Genomic DNA, 21,894 nt, shown 5'->3' on the forward strand with positions numbered 1-21,894 from the left:
GTGCCCTACACATTTGCTCTTGAGGAAGATATGTGAAGAAGCAGGTGGCATGGAAAGGGCCCCCATAACCTTTTTGGCACCTGAGGGTAGGCACAGAGCCCTACTTCATCATGTCTTTGGGTAGCCAGAGCTAAGCAGCTCTTGAAGCTGAGTTCACAAGCAGGAAGGAGTGACAGCAGAGCTCTTTGACTTACTACTGCCCAGCAACCTGTGGTGTTCTCTCTCCAGCCTCATTTTGATTTCTGCATTACAAAGGATCTTGGAAGTGTATTTATGTTGTTTGGGAAATTTGACAAAAACAAAAGGCAGTTTTACTTGTATGTGATTTTTCTCCCTGTAGGCACTGGTGGGAGAGAAAGCTTGTTACCAGTCTATCAGCAGCTGTGGTGGTCAGATCTTCTACCTTGGAACTAAGGTAAGTGGGGGGAATTTTTGAGTTAAAATACTGGGCATTCACTGATGGTGGTAGCTCTTCTAGAAAAGGGCAATTTGTCTTCTGTGGAGATGTGTACTGGGAATGGGTTCTTCGTGCACTTAGGTTGTGGGGTGAAAGAAATGTGCAATAATTTGGTTTTAGCCAGGGTATGGGCTGAGTAAGACATTGTCATCGTTTCACAATATCCTGATTCATTCAGCTCCAGGGTAAACTTAGCCTTACTTTACTGACATCTCGTCTGTCCTAAGCTTCTCTGTCTCTGTTATAAATGTGCTAGGGAATAAACAGAAGAAAATAAGACAGCAGCTAAAACTGGGCTCCAATTTATACTGCTTGAGGGTTGCTTTATTTAGTCATCTGTACTGGCGTGCTTTGGTGGATATGTGGGGTACTACAGGCTGCGTGAGCAACTCCAAGTAAATAACTTCCAATTTCTTTTTTCTTTCCTAGTCTGTTCATGTCATGACATTGAGAAGCTGGAGAGAGGTATGTTGAGAGGGAAACTGTACAGCTGAGGCTTGAGTTGCTTAAATCTAGCTCAAAGGAGGGAGGAGCATTTGTGAAGCATTTTCTGGGCGCTGTGTTCAGGATCCCTGATTGCTGCACAGAGCCAGTGCTGTGGATACACTGATTTTCATGGTGACACTGGGACTTCTGCTTGCATAAATTTGCAGGCTGAATGGAGTCCCTGTTCTCCCAAACAAGGGCACCATGCTCTGTGTCAGCTTTGGTTAGTGCAATGCATGACTTAGGAAGAGTGTGTGATGCAAGCCTTCTGTCTGCCACACAAGCATCCAGGAGTGAAAGAGAACCTGCTTCACTGGAGTTTGTCCCCAGCTACTGCAGGAGCTGCATCATAAAATCCATCTAAGACTACCTAGAAAGTTCATGGGATTTTAGGTCCTTGTTGGTTGAAGATTTTTTTTGGAACTTCATTTCTCTGACAGCTGAAACCCCATCAATGCCCACACTAAAGTTCTTAGTGATCTCTTTATGTCTATTCCTGTGTTGTACTTTTCACTTGAATCAAGCAGCAGTTTTCCTTCCTGCATCACCAGTTTGCAGTATTTTTATTCAGTGTGTGCATGTTCTCTCTCAGGCTTTGTTTTGCAAGGCTAAGCAGCACTCATTCATCTCTCTCGTGAGATTACTTTCCCATTGCTTTCTTTATTTGTAGTCCCTGTTCTCTGCATGTCCTGTGTGCTGGGTTTCTTGGGCATAGGCAAACAGTTCACCACATATTGCTGGGTGAGATCTTACAAGTGCCATGCACAGTGTCACCCCTTCTTCACAGTCTCTGCTAGATGTGTCATTTCTCATGCATCCTTGAATCTCATTTTTCTATTCCTTTGGCCACTTGGTATCAGTGACTTGGGCTCTCTGGAGATTCACTGGTGCCCTGTAGCCAGTGATTTCTGCTTGTACTGTTGGGTAGCATCGCTCTCCTGTTACCAGCTTCAGGGGCACATCTCTCGTGCCTTTCTGTTCTTCTGTCTCGCCTCACGTGCTGCCAGTTGGTTGTCAGCAAACTTCAGTAGTAAATTCAGCCTATGCCTATATGTAGAAGGCTTCAATGAATCCAGAATCACTTCAAGACTGACTCCCAAGGGAATCTGGTAGCCATTTCTTTGCAGTCTCATGTTTCTCCTTTAAGCAGTGACCTTCACCATTTTTCCTCTTGGTTGCTTTAGGGCTGTTTTCCTCATCCATGGTTATAAACTCCTTCACGTGACATTGTATCAGGACCTTTAATAGGATATGAACAGTTGAGCTCTGTTGAGCTTTTAGTTACCAAGATCACTTCTTTCTGCTGGTTTTGTCTCCAGCCATTCACCACTGAATTTGGTTTAGTAAGCTGTAATGAAGAGTCTTGTTCTGATCCATGATTTCAGGTACAGATTTTCCTGGAATTCACAAGTCAAACACAATCTGTGCTCTGAGACAACCCCTTTCTAAGTTACTGCAAGGTTTCTGCTATGTTGCAGTTGTGCCTCTTTATCATAGGGGACTTAACCAAGAGTTTGAATTGAGTGTGTGATGATTAGGGTGAAGCTGAGAGTTAGTTCTTGCTGCAGGACAGAATGCTGGGCTGAGACCTGGATTCTCTCCTCTCAAATGGTTCTTCGACACTGTCCTATCATACCAAGGCCAGTGGCGCTCGACCTTGGGTGTTAGTAGTTCCTTAAAGCAGAAAATACTTGTGACTTGTGATCTACTTCAGTCCTTGCTGACTGTGAGCTCAGGAGAAAATAGGGGCTAGGATGAGGACACGCTTTGCTGAAAGCATGGCAGAGGTGTTCATTGTGCTCCGAGTGATGGGGCAAGGATGGGGAATGGAAAATGTTTATCCTTTGTTTATCAGACAGTCAACAGTGCTGGGGGTCTCCATCCATCAAGCATCTGACTTAAAACATCCCCCATAGGGACTTGATGTACTGGAACCTGACATTTCTTAGTCCAGCAGAAAATGTCCATTTGAGAGCATCCTTTGAGATCCTGTCCTTTCCTGCCGTGTGGTGAGAGCTGCTGAGGTGTCTTGTCACCTTGCTGTCAGGGACCGTGACCCACTGCTGGGAAGTGCTGGTCTTAAAGGGGAGGGAATCATCTTTTCTGTAGTTCTGAGGTCGAGTATTCCTTGTTGTTTTAGAGAGTTGACCACCTTCTGAAACAAGAACGTCTCACAGATGCCCTGGCTCTTGCTTGGTCCTTTTATGAAGGTAAAGCAAAGGCTGTTGTAGGTAAGTTTGGGTTTGTTTGCTTCTAACTGAAACCTCTAGGGATGGTTTTAAACATCTGCATGTACAGGAATCACTTTTTTAGGGGAAGAAAACAGAATTGAATTGAATTGGAGAAAATGGGATGTGTTTTTTGGGTTTGGCAGAAGCAACCTTTATATGGAGTAGTTTGAGTTTTTTGGATGGTTTTTTAGCCATACTCCTTTAGCAGCTTGCTGATTTCAAATGAAAGTCAGACTTGATCTGTGTGTGACTCCATCCTGTTGTCACTTTGCCATGAAGAAGGTGGATCCAGATGTTGAATATCCAGCCTGCTAGAATATTCCAGAAGGCCATGCATGAGCTGTAGGTACCTTTCAGTGCAATTCTCTGTCAGCTCTGCCAAGCAGGTGCTTTGATCCAGGTCACTCCCCTGACTGTACAAGGAACTGAAAAGATCACACTGGCTTTTGGCACCACATTTCCTACAAAGGAGGTTGCTTGAGAAATATATTAATTGTGCCAGAAACTGCCACTTGTGTGGTCTGATTTGTACTGGACACATTGATTTTACAGCAAATAACTTCTGATGGCATTGACAGATGAGATGCAAGTTCCCAGGACAAGATCCTGCTGTGAAATTGCTGGTATATGAAGATGTGTCTTGTTTTAATGCATGGATATAGCACAGTAAAGCAGATAGTAATGCTTTGAATAATGAAAATCTGTCTTTTTGAATTGGCATTTACGATATTTTCCCCTTTTAGTGCACTTTATTCAGCTTCTTTGCATCAAGACCTCTTCCAGCAATTACCCTCATGTACAGTCTTTGACAGCTCTCCATTAATTGTTCTCTCAGTGTTAAACAGCACTTGGAGCTGTTCTTGCTAATCCTGTGCTGGAACAGTCTTTAAGTGAGGAGAATAAAGCTTTTGGAAGAAGAGGGGGCTAAAAGTAGAGCACAGAATTGTGTATTTACATATCCTGACCTCCACATCTCAAGGGTGGTGACATTAGCATCTGAACTGTGGAGTTTTTGTATTTCTACTGGTAGCTTAGATGAGAAAAGCTTTGTTTTTCACCCCACTCCCTCATTCTTTCTAGGCTTGACTGGGGACACGAGCAAGAGGAAAGCAGTCATTGCTGACAGAGTGAGTCCCTGAGCTCTTCCCAACTGGATTTTCATGTGTACTGGTGTGATACTGTGTTCCTAAAAGGAACAGCTTCTGTCCTCCATGAGTTAATCCAACTGACTCTAGAATATGTGCATGTTTCTATCTTGCTGAAATTGGGAGCAGAATTTTAGAAAAAACTTGGAAATACCATTTGGGTAGGGTGGGGATAAAATCTGCAGCATTAGCAATCCGAAAGGTGACATTATCATCCAGGCCTGGAGATCTCTGGTCCCCTCACAGTGAAGAGAAACCTTTTGTGTAGGTAACTGTGGAGTTCCCTGACCTTTGGTTGGCACATGTCCATCCATATGTGACTTGCTGACTCTCAGGATGGAAACTGTGCTCTGTGTTTATGTGGACATGGAATAAACTCTTCAACTGCTCCAGTTGAGTTGTTAGAGGAGGTTGCTTCTGAGAGGGGTGTGTTTAAAATACACACTTCCTGCAATAATTATTTGGCTCTATTCCATTCTTATTATTTTGTTTGCAGGTAGCTATGTTTTGCTGTGTAATATACTTTAACTTAAGCTTTGGGTAAAATCGTGGCCTAGATGAGCCTTGTGCTTCAGGATGTGTTCACCAGCCTGCAAACTGGCTGTTGGGCTGGCTGCCCAGCTCTGTGGTCAGTTAAAGTTAATGCAGGCCTTCAGTATCCCTCTGGGCACTCCTGTGCCATTGTCACACCACTATCTCTTGGCAGCCTCTTCCCTCTGCTCCTTCCTGCCCACAGCACTTCATACCCCAAACGGGACAGCAGAGTTTACAGTGCTTCCAAGCCAGTCTGAAATGTGCTACCAAGCAGGGCCTCAGTATAGGATTTGAATGAGTTTTCTTATTTATTGTCATTCAGATGGTTGAAATCCTTCTCCATTACACCGATCGGACTCTGAAGAAATGTCCTGACCAAGGGAAAATCCAGGTTATGGAGCAGCACTTCCAGGTATGGTGCTCCAGAGGACTCTTGCAGAAATCTTTGGGGTTTTTTAATTAACTTTGTTTTGCTGCAAACATGACTTGTCTATTTTTGAAAAACCTTGCTGTGGTTCAGCTGAACTCTCTCACCTGTTGTGTGCACTCATGAAATCAGGACTTGGGTATAGTGGGTGGCAGAGCAGAACCTGTGTGCCCTCGGTGCTCTGCGGGAGCGTCAGCAGAGCTTTTTTCCATATGCACCAGCATATGGAAAACCTGTAACTGTGCCAGCTACTAGCTGAGTCAGATACCTCATTGTTTCTGCTCTGTCTTGGCCAGGCTGCATTTCATGCTTTGCAGGATGTGCTGCTTGGCAGGGTTTTTGCCAGTCAGTCCCTACAATTTGTTGTGTTTGTTCCCCAGGATGTGGTGCCTGTCATCGTGGATTACTGCCTCCTGCTGCAGCGCATGTAAGTCTGGGTGGGCAGGCCTGTCCCCCAGGGCAGACCCCAGCACCCCAGTGCTGTCTCCTGTGGTGTAGAGGAATTGCATCACATCATTTCATAGCATATGTCACATCACAGTTCAGAGGAATGCCTAAAAACAGGTACCAAAGTCAGGAACTCAGTACTCACACAAAACCATCTCTTAAATTTGCATTGATGTGTTGAGGAAGAGAAGTTGCTTTGAACCAAGAACTGCCTTGATAGATTTTCCTATCATCATCATCATCACTTCCCTTCTAACAGCACTTTTTCTGCTGCAGCATCCATAGCTGATGTATGCTGTGTAACTCACCCCAGTACAGGAGCTGAAGAGGGCATTCAGTTCCTGAGCCTGGGAGATACAGAGAAAATGGAGTTTAATTTGGAGCCCTTGGAAAGTAGATAAGCAAGGAGATTTTAATAAAATTATTTGATAACTAAACTCTTCCTTCCTCCTAGGGATCTATTATTTAACCAGATATATGATAAGATGAGTGAGAACTCTGTAGCTAAAGGCATCTTTCTGGAGTGCTTGGAGCCATATATCTTGAGTGATAAGCTGATGGGAATCACAGCTCAAGTGATGAAAGACTTGCTGCTTCACTTCCAAGACAAGAACAGGTTGGAAAACTTGGAAGCCTGCATTGTGCATATGGATATCACCAGTTTAGACATACAGCAGGTGAGTGGTTGTGTTGCATACTGTATTGAGCTCCTCTGAATAAATCAGCAGTTACAACCTCTTGTGCTTCTAAGCACAGCATCGCATGTGGGCTTTCCCTGTGTCCCTGGGATTTGATCCCTGGGATCAAATTCAGTGAATTGGGAATTGTACAGTGTGGCTGTGTTTTGCTCCCCCAGTTTGTGTCTTGGCTTAGGTTAACGCATCAGCAGCTGAATGTGGTGGAAAATCCTTAAGGATTGTTCCCAATCACTCTTTCACATTTTGAGTGCCTTACCTGACATCAAAGGCTGCAGGAGCACAGAAAGCTGGAGCTGCTTGTGTCAGCTTGGGTACTTGTTTTTGCACAACCATTAGTGGAGCAGGGGGTGTTCCTGCTCAGCAGTCCTGTTTCCTGATGGCATGGCTTTCCATTTCAAGGGTGAAGCTGCTTGGAAACTTGATGTTGTAATTCACTAACTGAACCAGACTACTGCAAGCAAGGTTTTTTAAGGAACTGGATTTTAAAAATTTCATCTTTAACCTCCTATGAATGTTAGAATCTAGGCAGACACATTCCATGCTTGCTGCGTGAGCAATAAGTTGGACAGTCCTTTGGGGGTTTGGGGTCTTTGCAGAGGCTGGTTCTTAAAGTGGAAATTCTCATTCTGCTTTAAATGGTACTCTTGGATGATGAAGTGCGAGGACAGGGCCTGGGGAGTGAGAGAACTGTGAGCTAAGAGCAGCTGTGTAGCTGCCCTGTGCTTTGCTGCCTTGCAGGTGGTTCTCCTGTGCTGGGAAAACCGCCTGTACGATGCCATGATCTACGTCTACAACAGCGGGATGAACGACTTCATCAGTCCCATGGAGGTAGGAGAGGTGCTCTTGCAGGAGGGTTGCTGGGGTGTGCAGCATGCATTCTTCCTGAGGAGCAGCATTTCAAACCCAAAGCCTTATCTTACTCTCTGTATTCTGTGTTCTTGCTCATTTCCATTTCAAGGGGGAAATCATGTGTGATATGTGCAGTTTATTTGACTGGATGCAACAGAGAGAAGTAGTTTGTAACTACTGTGCTTTAGAACACCAAATTCCCTGCTGAGGCAGAAATCCTCTGCAAAGTTAGGGCAGGAAATACAGTCACGTTAATAAAATATAAAGGAAAAGCAGCAGAAGATAATAATGTGATCATTTAAGGAGGCTGCGTGTACACAATTCATACAAAAGGCCAGAAACAGCCCTTGCTCGAGACAGGCCCTGTTCGGAGCACTTGGGAGACATCTCTCAGCAGGAAGCACAGGACTCACTGTAAGGCTCTCTCTGGAGGCCCTGTTGATTCTGCTGATTATCCTGGAGATGTGCCTGATGTGCCAATGGCTCTATAACCCCAGCGTGTTTCACCATGGAAGCACTGCTGGTGTTTTCTCAGTAGTGCTGAAATAGAGAGCTGGAACCATTGGAATGGGAAAATCTTCACCTGCCCGAGTTTTAGCAGCTGTAATCTCAGTGAATTTTTCTCAGGAGGGAGGCTCTTTAGGCAGTCATGATTTTTAAAAGGCCTTCCGGAAACTGAGCAGTAGCTGTAGGAGTACAAATAACTTTGCTTTCTAGAGGCAAGTGTTTAGACAAGTCCTCATTCTATGTGCCCAAACTAGGCTCTGGTAACCCTGCTGGGTGGGCTGAAGGTTTGTTTAGTGGCAGGAGATACAGGAACAGGATGTGGGGCAGGTGGGTTGTGCTCTGACTGACTTCTGAGACTGCTGAACATTGCTTTGCTTTAGTGTGGCCTGTGCTCAGGGTTAGAGATGATGGAATTAAAGCTGTTTTTTCATAACACCAGTTGTAAAAAGCATCTTTTACCGTGTCTTGGAGTTCTCTGTGCCTTTTTAATTAAAAGACGTGGTGATAAAGAGTTTCTGTGGGGAGACACCCCACTGATCTCTGCTTTAAAACCACACAGGTTCTTTGCTTTGAGCTTTTCCAGCTGCTTGAGCACTGCCTTCTTTCTTGTTACAGAAGCTGTTCAAAGTCATTGCTCCTCCACTGAATGCTGGGAAGTCTCTCACAGGTACAGAATTCTTTCCGTTTGAGGGTTTGTAGTTTTGATACTTGGTATTTTGAATATCCGTAGTCACTTCCAACAAAGAGATGCAAAAAGGGAACACATACCCAGTACAAGGGTCTTGGAGAACAGAAGTGTTCTGGTACTATTTACTGTGTGTAAAGCTGCTCAACTTTGTATGATAAACTCTGTGTGTGGCAGAAGAATTGCATCTCTGTCTCTTGTCTTGTGAAGAAAGGGTGACAAATAATTTTTGTTTTGTAGATGAGCAGGTGGTGATGGGTAACAAGCTGCTTGTATATATAAGGTAAGGTCCTTCAGAAAGTGTGAGGTGTTGCCTAGTGGTGGCACCAGATTTTAAACTTGCTATAGTTGCAGAACCTTATTGGGAGCTTCAGGTTCTGAGAGGTTGTGTAAAGTAGCAGTGGGTACTCACTGCAGCTCACTTAAATTTACCATCCCTTCTTGTTGCACGTGGTGTGTGTGAATGGGAGGGATCAAGTTGGAGGCTTAGAGCCCAAGTTACTGCTGATGTACGTTTTTAATTTCACAATTTGGCTGGAGTGAGTTTTGTTGTGTGTGAGACACAGCTCCTTGAGCAAGGGCTCTGTAGCCTCATGTTTTGTAGCATGTTCTGGCCCTTTCTGCCTTGCCTTTTGGGATAGCTGTGCTCAGCTGCTCCTTGCCGCGTTCCCTGTCATTCGCAGGAGCTTGCACAGGAGGGATTCATTAGTGAATTCCTCTTTCTGGAATCTATGCAAGATTGTGAAGTTAGCTTCTGCATTACTCGAGCTTCTTAGAATTGATAATTTTGTGAGAGATACCGAGTTTTCCCATTACTTTCCTGCTGTGGAATGACATCCCCTGCATGCAAATTCATGCAGTGTGTTGGCTCAGTGTGTATTAGCAGCAGTGCTGCCTGGGATGCTTCTTGCTTTCATGATTTACAAAATAAATTGGTTTGCCTTGTGTTAAGGGCATCCTGAAAATAAGTCAAAAATGAACAGTTCTCAATCTCTTTAATGTCAGGGTGTATTAAAATGCCTTTCCCCTCCTTTTCTGTAGCTGCTGCTTGGCAGGCCGTGCATATCCATTGGGTGATATTCCTGAAGATCTGGTGCCTTTGGTGAAAAATCAGGTGAGAAACCTCTTGGAAGGCAACTTGCCATACAAGGCTTTTCGAAGAAGCTGCATAGGTCTTGTCTCATGGGTTTCCAAGGGAACATTGTTATCAGTCTGATAACTATCTTTGTGATATGAGTGTATCCTACTGTAATCACAAAATCAGCTTTTAATGGATGAAATCAAACAGTTGTTGTTGCCTGAACATTTAAACTTAGTATTTTTCTTTTAGCTGTAAATTGAGGTGTGGGAACACAGAGTTCTCAGTGATTGGGTTTTTTGCCTTATTCTTTACCACAGTTACCAGAAATGTGTAACTGTTTCTTCTTTGTAAACTTAATGTGTCCAATATGGGAGGGTCTTCCCCGTTTTCAGATGCACCTGACAGGGGAGAAATGTCTCTAAGTAGCTCTTGGTTGTAGGTTTCTTGAGGGCTTTTGACTCCTCTGGACTAATCTGACAATTTCTTGAAACAGAGGATGTTCCTGATCGTCGTATTTGTGCTCACAAAACTTCTTCCTGAGTTTCTGGCTGGTTTTACCACAAATGTTTTTTTGGTGTTTTTAGCATTTCACTTCAGTTTCAGGGTTCCAGTGAGACGAAGTGCTTTTTCTTTTGCACTTTCTCTTTGCAGTACAATGGACCAGCTGTTTTTTGAATGAGGGGTGGGTTTTTGTTTGTGGTTTTTCTATGTTTGGGATTTTTTTCCTAACCCAGAACTTGTAGCTGTACGTGTGTGGTAGCTCTGGGTTCCTGCAGCCCCTTTCCTCAGTGGCTGTGCAGACAAAGGGGAGTCCACTCCCCTTTGCTGGGCCAAGAGAGGGCTGTTGCCCTCTCCCAGGGTTGTTGGGATGTCCCCTGCTCAGGCTCTGAGGGGAAGCAGGAGCCCAGTCAGCAGCAGCAGCTCTGGGAAGAGCCTTCAGCCTCTCCTTTCTGTGATTCCTGGTGGTGTTCCTGAGAGCTGGGCTAAAGTAACACCTTTTTGTCTGGTGGGTTGGTTTTGTTTTCTTAAGCATTCCTAGCTGCCAGATTGGGATCAAGGAGGCCAGCAGGGAAGGTGTGGATCTGAAAGGCAAGCTGCTAATTCCTGCTGGATTCACTGCCACTGTGCTGACAGAAAATTAACTCAGAACAGGAGTAAATGAGGGAACATGCCTCTTGCTGAGGATGGCTGGGAGAGCACATGACCTGTCAGTTGTCCGTGGGATGCCAGTGTGTACCCAACACATAGTCCCGAGTGCTGCTCCAGCCTGGAGCCGCCTGCTCCCTTCCTGCTGGCAGCCAGCTCTGCTGTGAGCCTGGGTGAGACACCTGCAGCTGGCTCTGCCCTCTTGGTTCCCTGGACACCTCTGTCAGGGGCTCAGTAAAAGGAGTTTATTTTGGAAGATGCCCTCAAAATTCATGAACTGCAAAGTCAGTGGAAGCGACAGAGTTGAAAAGCACCTCAGTGAGTCAGTGCAGTGCCAAAAGCTTTGTGCCTCACAGTGAGGGGGCAGATTGACTGGCTCTTCCCAAGTGAACTGCTGACAAGGAGAGGAGCTGTGCCCTGGATAAGGAGGAGTTGCACAGCTTCCCAGGAAAGCTGCCAGGAAGGGGAGGGAGTTTTCTAATTTCACACACTTCTGTCTGCAAGTATAAATAAGCCTTTATTTTTGTTTGATCTTAAATTTTGATTGATCTTAAATTGGTTGGTGAGTGTAAGGAGGGGATTTTTTTTCCTGCTGACAAGCAACAGAAAACACCACTCAAACAAGAACTGATGGACTCCTAAGGGGCTTTAAAGCTGAAGTGCAAAGCAGGTAACAGTGCTGCTTTCCCACACACTTCAGATTTATCTGAAATCCATAGGAAATCTTTGCTTGCCTTGTCCGTGCAGGTGTTTGAGTTTCTGATCCGGCTGCACTCCTCTGAGGGCTCTGTGGATGAGGAGGTGTATCCCTACGTTCGGACCCTGCTGCACTTCGACACGCGGGAATTCCTCAATGTGCTGGCTCTGGTAAGAGACGCTGGCTTTGAGAGGAAAATGCAGGGCCAGTTCTGCCATCATCAGTGAGGTTCCTGTCAATAAATCCATGCTTTAGCCAAACCAGGAGTTCCTGACTTGGGGCAGGAACAGTTCTGGTGGTTGTTCTATAAGATATCAGAGGGAATCATAGTAGTCCTTTGTGGCCTTAAATACAGAGCGATGAACATGACATTACACATGTCTGCTGGCAACAGAGGCTGTCTTTAAAACAGAGGTAAAATGAGAATAATGTATTTGTAAAGAGTGTTCTAGTACCTACCTCTGTCTCGTGCATGGAGATCTGTCTTTCTTATTTTCCAAATTTCTAGAATTTCCTATGTCTGTTGGGACCCATTGCTTTAACCTGAATGTGTAAAAACCATTTTGGTAGTTACAAAAGAGCAAATTATATCTTGGGACCTGCTGTTTAGGGATATGCAGAGAAAGGACTTAAACCAGCATTGTCTGCTTTCTGTTTGCTATTACTCTGAGGGATTGTGCTCAAGGTGTCAGTGTTTTGCCTCTTACAGACTTTTGAAGACTTTAAGAATGACAAGCAAGCTGTGGAGTATCAACAGAGAATTGTGGACATTCTTCTGAAAGTGAGCGTGCCTAAAAATGAACTGTGTTTGTGTCTGACTGATTGTATGCAATGCTCTGCAGTACAGCCTGTAATCTGGAGGAGGTGTTTCCAGTCCTGCCCTGGCTGACACCTCTGAGGAGGTGCTGGGCAAGAGCATGGATTCACCTCAGCCAAAGCTGTCGGTTGGATATTCAGAAGTGATGATTCATGCCCTTCAAATACGCTGACAGAGAGATCTCCTTTCCTGTGTTTTCCTTTGGCTCTCCTTTCCTGGGTGATACTTTGTCAAATTTCTCATCTCTGCAGTGTTAAGCTTGTTTTTATCTGCTTCTCATTGGATCTACTCCCTGATTCCTTCTGAGCAGGTAAAAAGGTCCCAGATCTAAGGGATCCCAGGCCTTTCAGATCCTGTGCTTGGCAGGGTGCCACTGCCTTTCTGCTGAATCCCTGCTCTCCGTGCCTGTAAACGCTGTGTTTGGGATGCAGCATTTCCAGGATGACAGGCCTGTCTTTAGTTTAGGAGGGAAGAGGAATGTCAGTTATCAGCCTGGTGCTCTGGAAATCACTTGTCATCCCCATCCCATTAAAAGCTCTCGCTGCCAAGCGCTGTTTGCTTTCCCCTCCAAGCTGTCACCATTAATCATGAGTGACTCTGCTTGGAAGCTGTTTATGTATAAACATACCATAAGGAGCATTTCCCTGTCCCTGTCATCACTGATAGATGAGACAAGGGCACAGTGAGAGACTCGGGTGGCAGTGCTGCTGCAGTGGGCAGTGACATTGCTTGCCACTGTGAGGGGTTTTGTGAGCCTGCCCAAGCAGGACGTGGCTCTGAGGGGTATTTTAGCTCTGTGCTGGCTCAGCCCCTCTGGTTTGTGTCCTGAGCTGCTGTCAGCAGGAGGTGGCACACTGCAGCCATGTTCCAGAGCTGCTGGGGATGTGTTCCTGTCATGGCACCAACAGCAGTAGGGCTGCAGCGTTGCATCTTCAGGCAAACAGTGTGGTGTTACGAGAACTGCCAGTCTGAAATCTGCTGTCCTTTTGGAAAAAAATTAAAAGCTCTTGGAACTTTCAATTTAAATTTGCCATTAGCAGTAAAGGAACACCTAGGAAATAGCTGGGCTTTTGAAATAGTTTGGTGAATGCAGACATGCTGCTAATGCCAATCAAAACCTTGCCAAATGTATCATCCATGTGGCTGGCCTGCAGCCTCTGGAAGGTTGCTCTGTTCCAGGGGTGTAGTATTTTCACCTTCACATAGACTGACAAGGACCCAGTTTGTGAAAAACAAAGCTAAAATTAATAAAACACTCCAGATAGTTCAGTGAATTATATTTTAATGGTGTTAGGTAATGCTGTTCTGACTAAGGTCCTGTACGAAGTAGCATTTCTAGACAGAAAATTAAGACTATGAAAGAGTGATTACGTTGGCTGGTGTTTCAAGCAGAGCTCTGCTTGATTCTCTAATGTGTCTGGCCTGCCTGCCTCAGTTGTGTCACATAACCATTAGCATCTCGTGGGGGTCTGGAGCTCTGGGTCACTTGAAGAAATCAATTGACTCCTGCCAGCTCCGACTGAATGAGGTTATAAGCTGTGAGCTGCTCCATGGCAAGGCTTTGCTACAGCAGTTCTTAGATCCTAGCTGACAGAATTTTCCAGGTGATGGATTTCCTCCCAACTAAACACACTGCTTTTAGAGGAGACTCTCCAAAAAGGGGCATTTCACTTTCACTTCGGGTTTAGGATTTTTTTAGAAGCAGGAGACACCAAGTCAGGACACATCAGGCTCGTGTTTTATACGCCACCCAGGTGAAAAGCACTTCTTGGGTTTCCAATCCCTTTTGTAGTGATTCTTAGATACTCCTTTTTTTCTGTAATTTCAAGTCAGCACAGCCAGAAGTTTCTCTAAATATTATTAGACTAACAGCTAATTCAATGTGAGAAAAGCTTTTCCCCAAACCTGCAGTCATTTCTTAGCTATTAGAGGAGTTCTTTGCGTGCCACAGTTGAAGTGGAGAGTGCCTGGGGCTTGAAATGAGGTGTTTGGGGGTTTTTCTACTATAATAATTATACTTTAACAACGTAATATTTCTCTGCTCAGAAGCTGTTCCATGTCCCATGATCAACACATGCTACAGAGGTGGAGATAAATGTGGGTTTGGAGCCTCTTCACACCTGAGAGGCAGGGACATGCAAGAATTCTTTCCTTGAGTTTATGGCAGAGAGGTGGAGCCTCTTCAGCTTTGGGACAGAAGTGCTTTAGCAAGGACACATCCACTGTCTGTGTCTTCAGGTGACACAGCTGCATGCTGGGGAAGGGGACTTGTGTTTGACCTTCAGGATGGACTGACACCAGGAGGTGTCTGGGGTAGGAGGAGACACGATGGCTCACAGGGATTTGTCCTTGTCCCAGTTACTTTCCCAAAGGCAGTTGCAGAATCAATCCCTTGTGGGTTTATTTTTCCCTTTTCTCTCCAACATTTCTCAGGTCATGGTGGAGAATTCTGACTTCACCCCATCCCAGGTTGGCTGTCTCTTTACCTTTCTTGCCCGGCAGCTCGCCAAGCCCAACAACACCTTGTTTGTCAACAGGACACTGTTTGACCAGGCAAGTATTCCTGAGTGTGTGTGGCATTCCAAGCAGGATGCCCCACTGTAGACTGGAGCAGGTCTGGAGGTACAGGTGGCACCTTGCTGGGCTATTGCTGTGGTTTCCCAGGAGCAGAGTAGGACAGATTGTGGAAGCACAGTACACTGTGTTTCAGCTTGGCTGGAATTGCAGGAGAAACAGCATCACATCCTAGGAAGTGTTCAAGGCCAGGTTGCATGAAGCTCTGAGCAATCTGGTGTGGTGGAAGGTGTCCCTGCCCATGGCTGAGGGGTGGAACTGGATGGGCTTTAAGGTTCTTTCCAGCCCAAGCCAGTCTGGGATAAGGGGTGTCAACTAAAATTACATTAGTGAGCTTACAGAGCACTGTACCTTTCATTTTTAGTTCAGGTGGCCGCTACCTCCTCTGCTGTTTGAAAAAGTCATTTACACCAATGCATGTCCAAAGCCTGCCTGAGTTAACTTTGTATCCCAGCTTAGGTCCCAGAAATTCCTGGGACTGAGGAGGAGGCTTCACTGGCTACAGCAGTTGTGCTGTGATGATAATAGGGATGTATGAGCACTAATAAAAATGAATTAGAATATATATGTCCTTTGTCCTAATTTAAGACTGAACAACTCTGTGGAGGCTAAACAGATTTGGGTGAAACACTTTCACTCCACATATATTAAATTTTATGAATCACATAACTTCCTGTTTTCCTGGTGAGATGGCGCAGTCCAAGAGAGAGGGTCAGTGTAGTGGTGCCAGCTGTTTGTGTGTAGTCCAAAGCACAAACATGGGGTTCCCTGAGTTCTTCTATATTCCCTGGCTTCCCTAAAGTTTGGTTCTAGATCCTGGTGCAGAGTCCTGTGTTTCCCTCCCAGGAGTCTTTCTGCAGTTCTCTGCTGTTCCAGTATTCCCAGCTTGGTTCCAAGAGCAGGTGCACTCCGATGGCCCCGTTGTGTGGTGGTTTGCTGTTGCCACTGCTGGTGCTCAGGGTGTGCTGGTCAGTTTGTGCTCCTGGCTGTGCCAGCCAGGCCTGGCTCACACCATCCTCTGCCCCTGGCACAGGTGCTGGAGTTCCTGTGCAGCCCAGATGACGACTCCCGGCATTCCGAGAGGCAGCAGGTAAGAGCCTTCCAGGGAACGCTCCTTGGAGCACCAGGCAAGGCCAGGCTGTGGAGCAGAGTTTGGCCTCGGGAGTGGGCCGTGGGCTTTGGCTCACATACCAGAGGCAGGGGCTTGGGAATATTGGGCAGTGCTGGGCACAGCAGGAGGGAAGGATCCCACCCCAGCATTGCCTGCCAGGAGGAAGAACAGGCAGGAAAGTTCTCAATAAGCACATGACCTTCCTAGTTAGAGGCCAATCAATTAACAAATCAGTAAAGTCAGCCCTGTGTTCTTGCCAAGTTCGATGGAGCAGGAGCAGTGTACTCGCAGTGGCACTGGCTGTTCAGCTGCTGCTGCCCTGTAAGTAACTGGCATTCAATCTCTGCAGGTCCTTCTGGAGCTGCTCCAGGCAGGAGGGATCGTGCAGTTTGAAGAGAGCCGCCTTATCCAAATGGCAGAGAAGGCTGAGTTGTGAGTTGCTGGACACAATATATAAAAACTGCCTTTAGATCTTGTGTATCATATTGAAGTACTGCCTTTAAAGCTCTTCCACAGCTCTTCTTTGCCTCCACTTTTGTTGTTTCTACTTTGCAGCTGTGCTTGGGGTTGTTTTCCCTGTGCATTCACAGTATGCTTCATTTAAGATGTTCATGTTTAGTTCCAGACTTTCTTTCCTGGGTGTTCTTAGAGAAAGCATAAAGAAAAGAGGGGGTAGAGCTGTGGAAACCCTTCAGGAGAAACCCTGTGGGACTTGATGAGTTTTGACATTGCCTATCCTAGAGCCCAGGCTGTGTTCAGAGGTACAGCTGTATACTGGAAAGCTCTACCCCTGGCAGATGGAGATGCCTCGTTGGGGTGAGACCCACAGGTGGATTTAAAAGCATGAAGGGGTCTGGAGCCACCCCCATGGTACTCATTTTAGAATTGAGTAGGAGAGACAAAAACAGTATCTGGAAAGGCTAAAAATTTCCAGCATCTCCTTTAGATGCTTTATGATTCCAGAAAGAGTTTGTTATGCCAGAACAGAGCCAGCCAGGGAGGGCATCTTCATCCAGGCAGTGAGTTTGGGTGTTTCATGAATGAATCCCCCATGCTACAGAGGACCAGAGGGAGAGCAGTGGGGGGTGTGCCATGCCTGCTCTCCTGTGTGTCCTAAAAGGAGTAACTCGATCAAATTTTTCACGTTCAATAAACACTCCTTTTCTCCTTGCTTTGGAGAATTTGACAGCCAGGCCCCCCAGCTCAGCCACTTCCGTCAGAGCTAAAAGGTAATATTAATTATCAGACTCTTCATTTGGTTTGCCTCAGTTACATCTGATTTTATGTAAAGTCTCAAAATATTGAAGATGTTTATTAAAATGTGAAGGCAGGAAGCTGTGTCATAACACATTGTTGAGTCATGTTCAGTGAATTTCTTCAAATTAGTGTAGTGGATTGACCTAACTTAGAGCAGAGTGTTGTGGAAACAAGGAAGATCATCTCTGACAGCAGAACTTGTGAGACCTGATTTCATTAAGGATTGTTGTCCTCTGTCCCTTGCCTCTCCCCTCAGTAACTCCAGTTTTCTCTGTTCTGGGTGATAATTTCCCAGAAGAGGGAGGTTGTTGGGCAGGTTGGCCTGGGGCTGGTACAAATGGCACTCCAGCACACTGGAGCCACCCAGCCTGTGTGCTGAAAACCCCAATGTAAGACACTTCCAAGAGCTGCCTGCCTGTTGTGCTGGCTCAGCTGAGTGGTTTTCCTGACGTGGGAAGTTTCCCTTCTTTTCAGCTATCAGATTTGTGAGTTCATGTATGAACGGCAGCTTCGCTATGACAAAATCATCGGCTGTTACCTGCGGGATCCCCTGAGGAAGGTGAGTAACCCTGGTGCTCCTGGCCTCTCTGTGTCGTGGCCATGCAGCCTGTCCTGCTGGCCACAGTGACTGGGCACAGCTGCCTTGCTCTTCTAGCAGAATTACCTTAAAAATGCCCTTCACAGTTGAGGTTTCTTAGTTGTGGTCAAAGCTGTTTCTGTTTGTCTAGTGGAGAGGAGCTGATTTCTTTTTTTTTTGAAGTCTCAGAGTTTTCCTTTATTTTTAAATGTAGTGCTAGTACATCAAACCTGAGTGCAAGGTGGGATTTACTGCAGGTGTGGCTAACTGCAGTACTTCTTTGTTTCTGCCCTTGGTCCCTACATTTCTTCCCCTGGACACAGGCTCTCTGCCCTTATTGTCTCTCTGCCATTACCTTCTGTATGTGCCTCAGCTGCATACCTGCCACAGTTTCTGAGGCATTCCCTTCCACCAACATGGGATGAGAGTCTGGCAAATGTGACCTCATCATGTCCTTCTAAACCTACAATGCTGCATGTTGTGTGGGTGAAGGAGTCGGAAGAGAAGGTTGTGATGGTGAGGTGGTTGGAGACCATGACACAGGAGAGCACCTGAGCTGGGGCCAGTGCAGGAGAGCCTGGGGGAGAGGCCGGCATCAGGGAGGAACTCAGGAATGTGCTGGGAAAACTGAGCTACCCTCTGGCCGTGTTCTCTCTGCCTGTGCTCCTAGCTCAAACTACGTCCTGTCCTTTATCCCTGTGGGCAAGGAGACATTTCTAATAGGGGAAGAACAATTCTCTTTGACCTCAGTGCTTAACACATCAGCACCGGGTTCCTCTTGGCTCTCCTTTCCTGGCAGTTCTTCAGGAGCTCTTTAGGGGCATACAGCCTCCCTGCAGATCACTCATCCTGCCCTGCTCAGAGAGGAGTAGCCCTGAGGCCATGAGGCTGTTGGAAACGCTCTCCTTTCCAAAAGCCAGCGCTGTCGGTGCTGCAGAACACACTGCAGCATTTATGGGTTTGTGCCTTGCAGGAAGAAGTTTTCAACTACATCCACAACATCCTGTCCATGCCTGGCTACAGTGCTGAGGAGAAGCAGCTGGTGTGGCAGAAAGCTTTGGACCATATAGAGGTAGGTACATCCTGCAGTATATCCTGCACCCACTGTCCCTCAGCTCCTGCTAATGGCTCTTGGATCTGCTGGCTGCTCTTCTGTAGCACAAGGGTCCAGTGCTGAGTCACAGCTGTTGGGACAGCTCTGACCTAAGCTCAGTGCTCTCACACGTTAGTGTAAGTGCCTCTCTCACATTCAGGCTGGCTTCCTTGCCTTCCTGGTTTCAAGTGCTGCTCTTTGGATAATGGAGCCTTCTCAGGGGGTGATGGGTAGCGAGTGCTGTGGAGCAGGGGAGGGATCCATTAGCAAGTGTTCATCTCCCGAGCATGCAGCAGCAGCAAGGCAGGATATGGACACTGCTGACCTCACAGGCTGTGGGGTCCAGTTCCTCATCCTGATTCCTCTCACTGATAAGTGCATTCAGCCCTGGTGCCCTGTCACTGCTAACCTGGGGGATGATGGGGTCATGACTTCTCTGTAAGACACAGGCTGCTGCTAGATTTCTCCAGCTCATAATTTTTCCCATGTCTTCAATTTCTGTCTGCTTCAGGGAATGGAGATGTGTTGGAAATGATTGTCCAGTCAGTAGATGTGGGGAATGTGTAATATTTCTAGTTCCTATAAAGTGCTGTTGGTCCCTGCCAGGGTGATCTGGAGATAAGCCAGGAAAATAATTCTGTCTGTAAAACAAGCCTTACAGACCACACTCCTTAGCAGAAAATGGCCACAGAATCTGTATCCTGTGAGGCAGACAAAAAGCTAATGGGCACATCTAGAGTACTTTTAGTTTCTACCAGCATCTGCAAGTAGTGCATGACTAATGAGAAAATGGACCAAGAGGGAGACTGATTCAAAAGACAATGCACAAAGAAGCCCTGTGAATGCAGCTGTCTGACATGTGGCTCACTGAGCTCACAGCCCCTCTCCAGAGGCACTGGCAGAGCTGTGGGACTGGTTGGGATGGCTGTGCTGGGGCTGAGCAGGCCTGGCCCATGGCAACCTCATCAGGGCAAATGGGGTTCCAGGTTGGGCAAGCTGCTGTCTGCTGTGCTGCTTCTGTGTCTGCTTCCTTCTTCTACTGCATCCCTGGTCCCCCAGAGAGCTGCTGGGCTGGTGATGGGCTCTGTGGGTCACCTTTCTTAGGTGCTGTCACTGAGATCAGCTCCCTGTTTCCTTTTGGCATCTTCTGTTTCCCAGGGTTGGTAAGCAGCATATACAATTCCATGTGGTTTAGCAGCCTGCTGGCTGCTGTGGGCTTTTGTCCTTTTCCATTGTGTTAATCCTGCTCTCAGACATTCAGGAGACTTGAAACAGTAAATAACACTTTACTGGGGTGAAGCTGTGATTTCAGCTCTTTGGACAACTGTCATTTGCTGAGATACGAATGCAGCAAGCCAGCCTCTTCAGGCAAAACTAGCAGTGTCTGGAGAGGATTTCCTGGTGATTGTATGGCAGAAAGTGGGGCTTGTGATCAGTGCCACTTCTCATTTTCCCCATCATCCCACAGCCATTGTTGCTTGAGGTTTATCTTAAAAAAATAAACTGTTCTCTTCAGTCACAGTACCGGTGTTTTTGTGCCCTCATGCCCTCATGCCTTGTGTCAGTACTGTCCCCTCAAGGGCTGTCTGAGCAGTACCATGTTTGCAGATTGTTGGGAGAGGATGGAAACCCAAGCCCCAGACATTTTGCTGGGGGATGGGCTCTGAAGGTGGCACTGATTCCAGGCAGAGAGATTGGGCCAGCTCCCTCCAGCCTGCCAGTCCTACCTTCAGCAGCCCAGGAGACTCCCAGGGAGGGTTTGTCCAGAGAGGGAAACAGATTAAGGCAGTCACACTGCATCCTTTCGGTGTCCCTCTGCACTGCTGTGCTTAACATCTCCTGGGTGCTTTGGATTGCCTGGGTTTGTGGGTGAAGGAGTCATGGGGATGCAGTGAAGGGCTGAGCTTGTGCAGTAAAGCTGTGGGGTCAAACACTGCAGAGCTGCTCATGGGGTGGGCAGGTTTTCCTTTGGAAACCTCACCAAAGGCATCATCTGTGACAGCTCTTCCTAAAGAGCTCGTGGAATGGTTGGGCTCTTCCTTGCTTCCCTTTGCCCCAGTCTGTTGCTGGCATTGGCTGCATTCAGTGGCTGCTGTGTCTGTCTGGATGCCAAGCTACTGCTAAGGAACTTCTTCAGTTTGGGTTTTTTTCCAAATGTACATTTCTGAAAATTTTCTTTCTTTACTGCAGTAACAGTTGTTTTTGTTCAGTAAAGCAGTGTTTTCTTGGTTTTAGGTTCAGCAGGGGCTTTTGGGAAGGGTTACCAGGTGTGCAGTATTGTTTTGCAGCAGTTGCTTTTCATTTATTTGGAAGGGTGGATGCATTTAGAAGGGTTAGAAGCAAAAAGCTCATGTTGTGGGTTGTGTAAACTTGTATGATATGAAGCCTTTTAGCTCAAGCTTGGCAGAAGGCAAACCCACAGGCATCTAAAAGATTTTTGTTTCCTTCTATTACAATAAAGAAATTGCTTTTTCATGTCTGGACAGGTATCAGTTACAGTGAGCAGTTACAGGAAACTTGCTTTTAAACCTCTGATTTGTTTCAGTTCAAGCCAGTTAAACAGTTTCCATTGGACTGAGAAATTCCCAAGGGCTGGTTGTTTCCCGGTGCCAACTGTGAGCCAGCAGGAAAGAGGAATGTCTCATTGGCAGGGGGTAAAGGCAGTTGTCTGAAAACTTGATGAATAACTTCCTCTCCTTAAGACTGAGATGGGTTCTTGGTGTGAGGAGTTTGGTGTTCTTCAAGGCCTGGTGTGTAGCAAAATCATCAACTTTCAAAAGTTTCTTTTTACCAGCTACCCTTCTTCTATTTTTCCTGCATCTCTCTTCATGCAGTGGTGTTTGTTATCCTATGTTGCATCTAGGCAAAGGTGCAGTTACAGTCTGGATGGGCTTGGTGATGCTGCATAATTATATTGCCTGTGAGATCAAAAGTAATTAATTTGGTTGTGTTTCTCTCCCCAAAGGAGCTGCTGGTGCTGAGCCCAGGTAAAGCAGCTGACTTGGCAGCCATTCACTTCAGCGAGCAGATCAAGAGCATCATCTCAAACCTGCAGGTGAGGTGTCAAACTCCATT

At 46.3% G+C, this 21,894-nt stretch overlaps 1 protein-coding gene across 4 annotated transcripts in view; it reads left to right on the forward strand.

The window, feature by feature from the left end:
• The window catches only part of VPS8 (VPS8 subunit of CORVET complex), a 69,591-nt gene that overhangs the window by 19,742 nt on the left and 27,955 nt on the right, over positions 1-21,894 (forward strand). For 3 of the 4 annotated variants that reach the window (XM_048314202.1, XM_048314206.1, XM_048314203.1), the window contains 19 exons: positions 341-415; positions 887-922; positions 3,084-3,174; positions 4,255-4,301; positions 5,176-5,265; positions 5,661-5,707; positions 6,182-6,404; positions 7,164-7,253; positions 8,397-8,448; positions 8,707-8,749; positions 9,508-9,580; positions 11,441-11,560; positions 12,100-12,171; positions 14,641-14,760; positions 15,815-15,871; positions 16,242-16,324; positions 17,624-17,708; positions 18,700-18,798; positions 21,785-21,874. In XM_048314202.1, the coding sequence (XP_048170159.1) occupies positions 341-415; positions 887-922; positions 3,084-3,174; positions 4,255-4,301; positions 5,176-5,265; positions 5,661-5,707; positions 6,182-6,404; positions 7,164-7,253; positions 8,397-8,448; positions 8,707-8,749; positions 9,508-9,580; positions 11,441-11,560; positions 12,100-12,171; positions 14,641-14,760; positions 15,815-15,871; positions 16,242-16,324; positions 17,624-17,708; positions 18,700-18,798; positions 21,785-21,874 (1,593 nt within the window). The remainder of the gene's footprint in view (positions 1-340; positions 416-886; positions 923-3,083; positions 3,175-4,254; positions 4,302-5,175; positions 5,266-5,660; positions 5,708-6,181; positions 6,405-7,163; positions 7,254-8,396; positions 8,449-8,706; positions 8,750-9,507; positions 9,581-11,440; positions 11,561-12,099; positions 12,172-14,640; positions 14,761-15,814; positions 15,872-16,241; positions 16,325-17,623; positions 17,709-18,699; positions 18,799-21,784; positions 21,875-21,894) is intronic. The other variant, XM_048314204.1, reaches the window with a different exon arrangement.

Source organism: Corvus hawaiiensis, chromosome 10 (assembly GCF_020740725.1).
Source record: "Corvus hawaiiensis isolate bCorHaw1 chromosome 10, bCorHaw1.pri.cur, whole genome shotgun sequence".
NCBI lineage: Eukaryota > Metazoa > Chordata > Aves > Passeriformes > Corvidae > Corvus > Corvus hawaiiensis.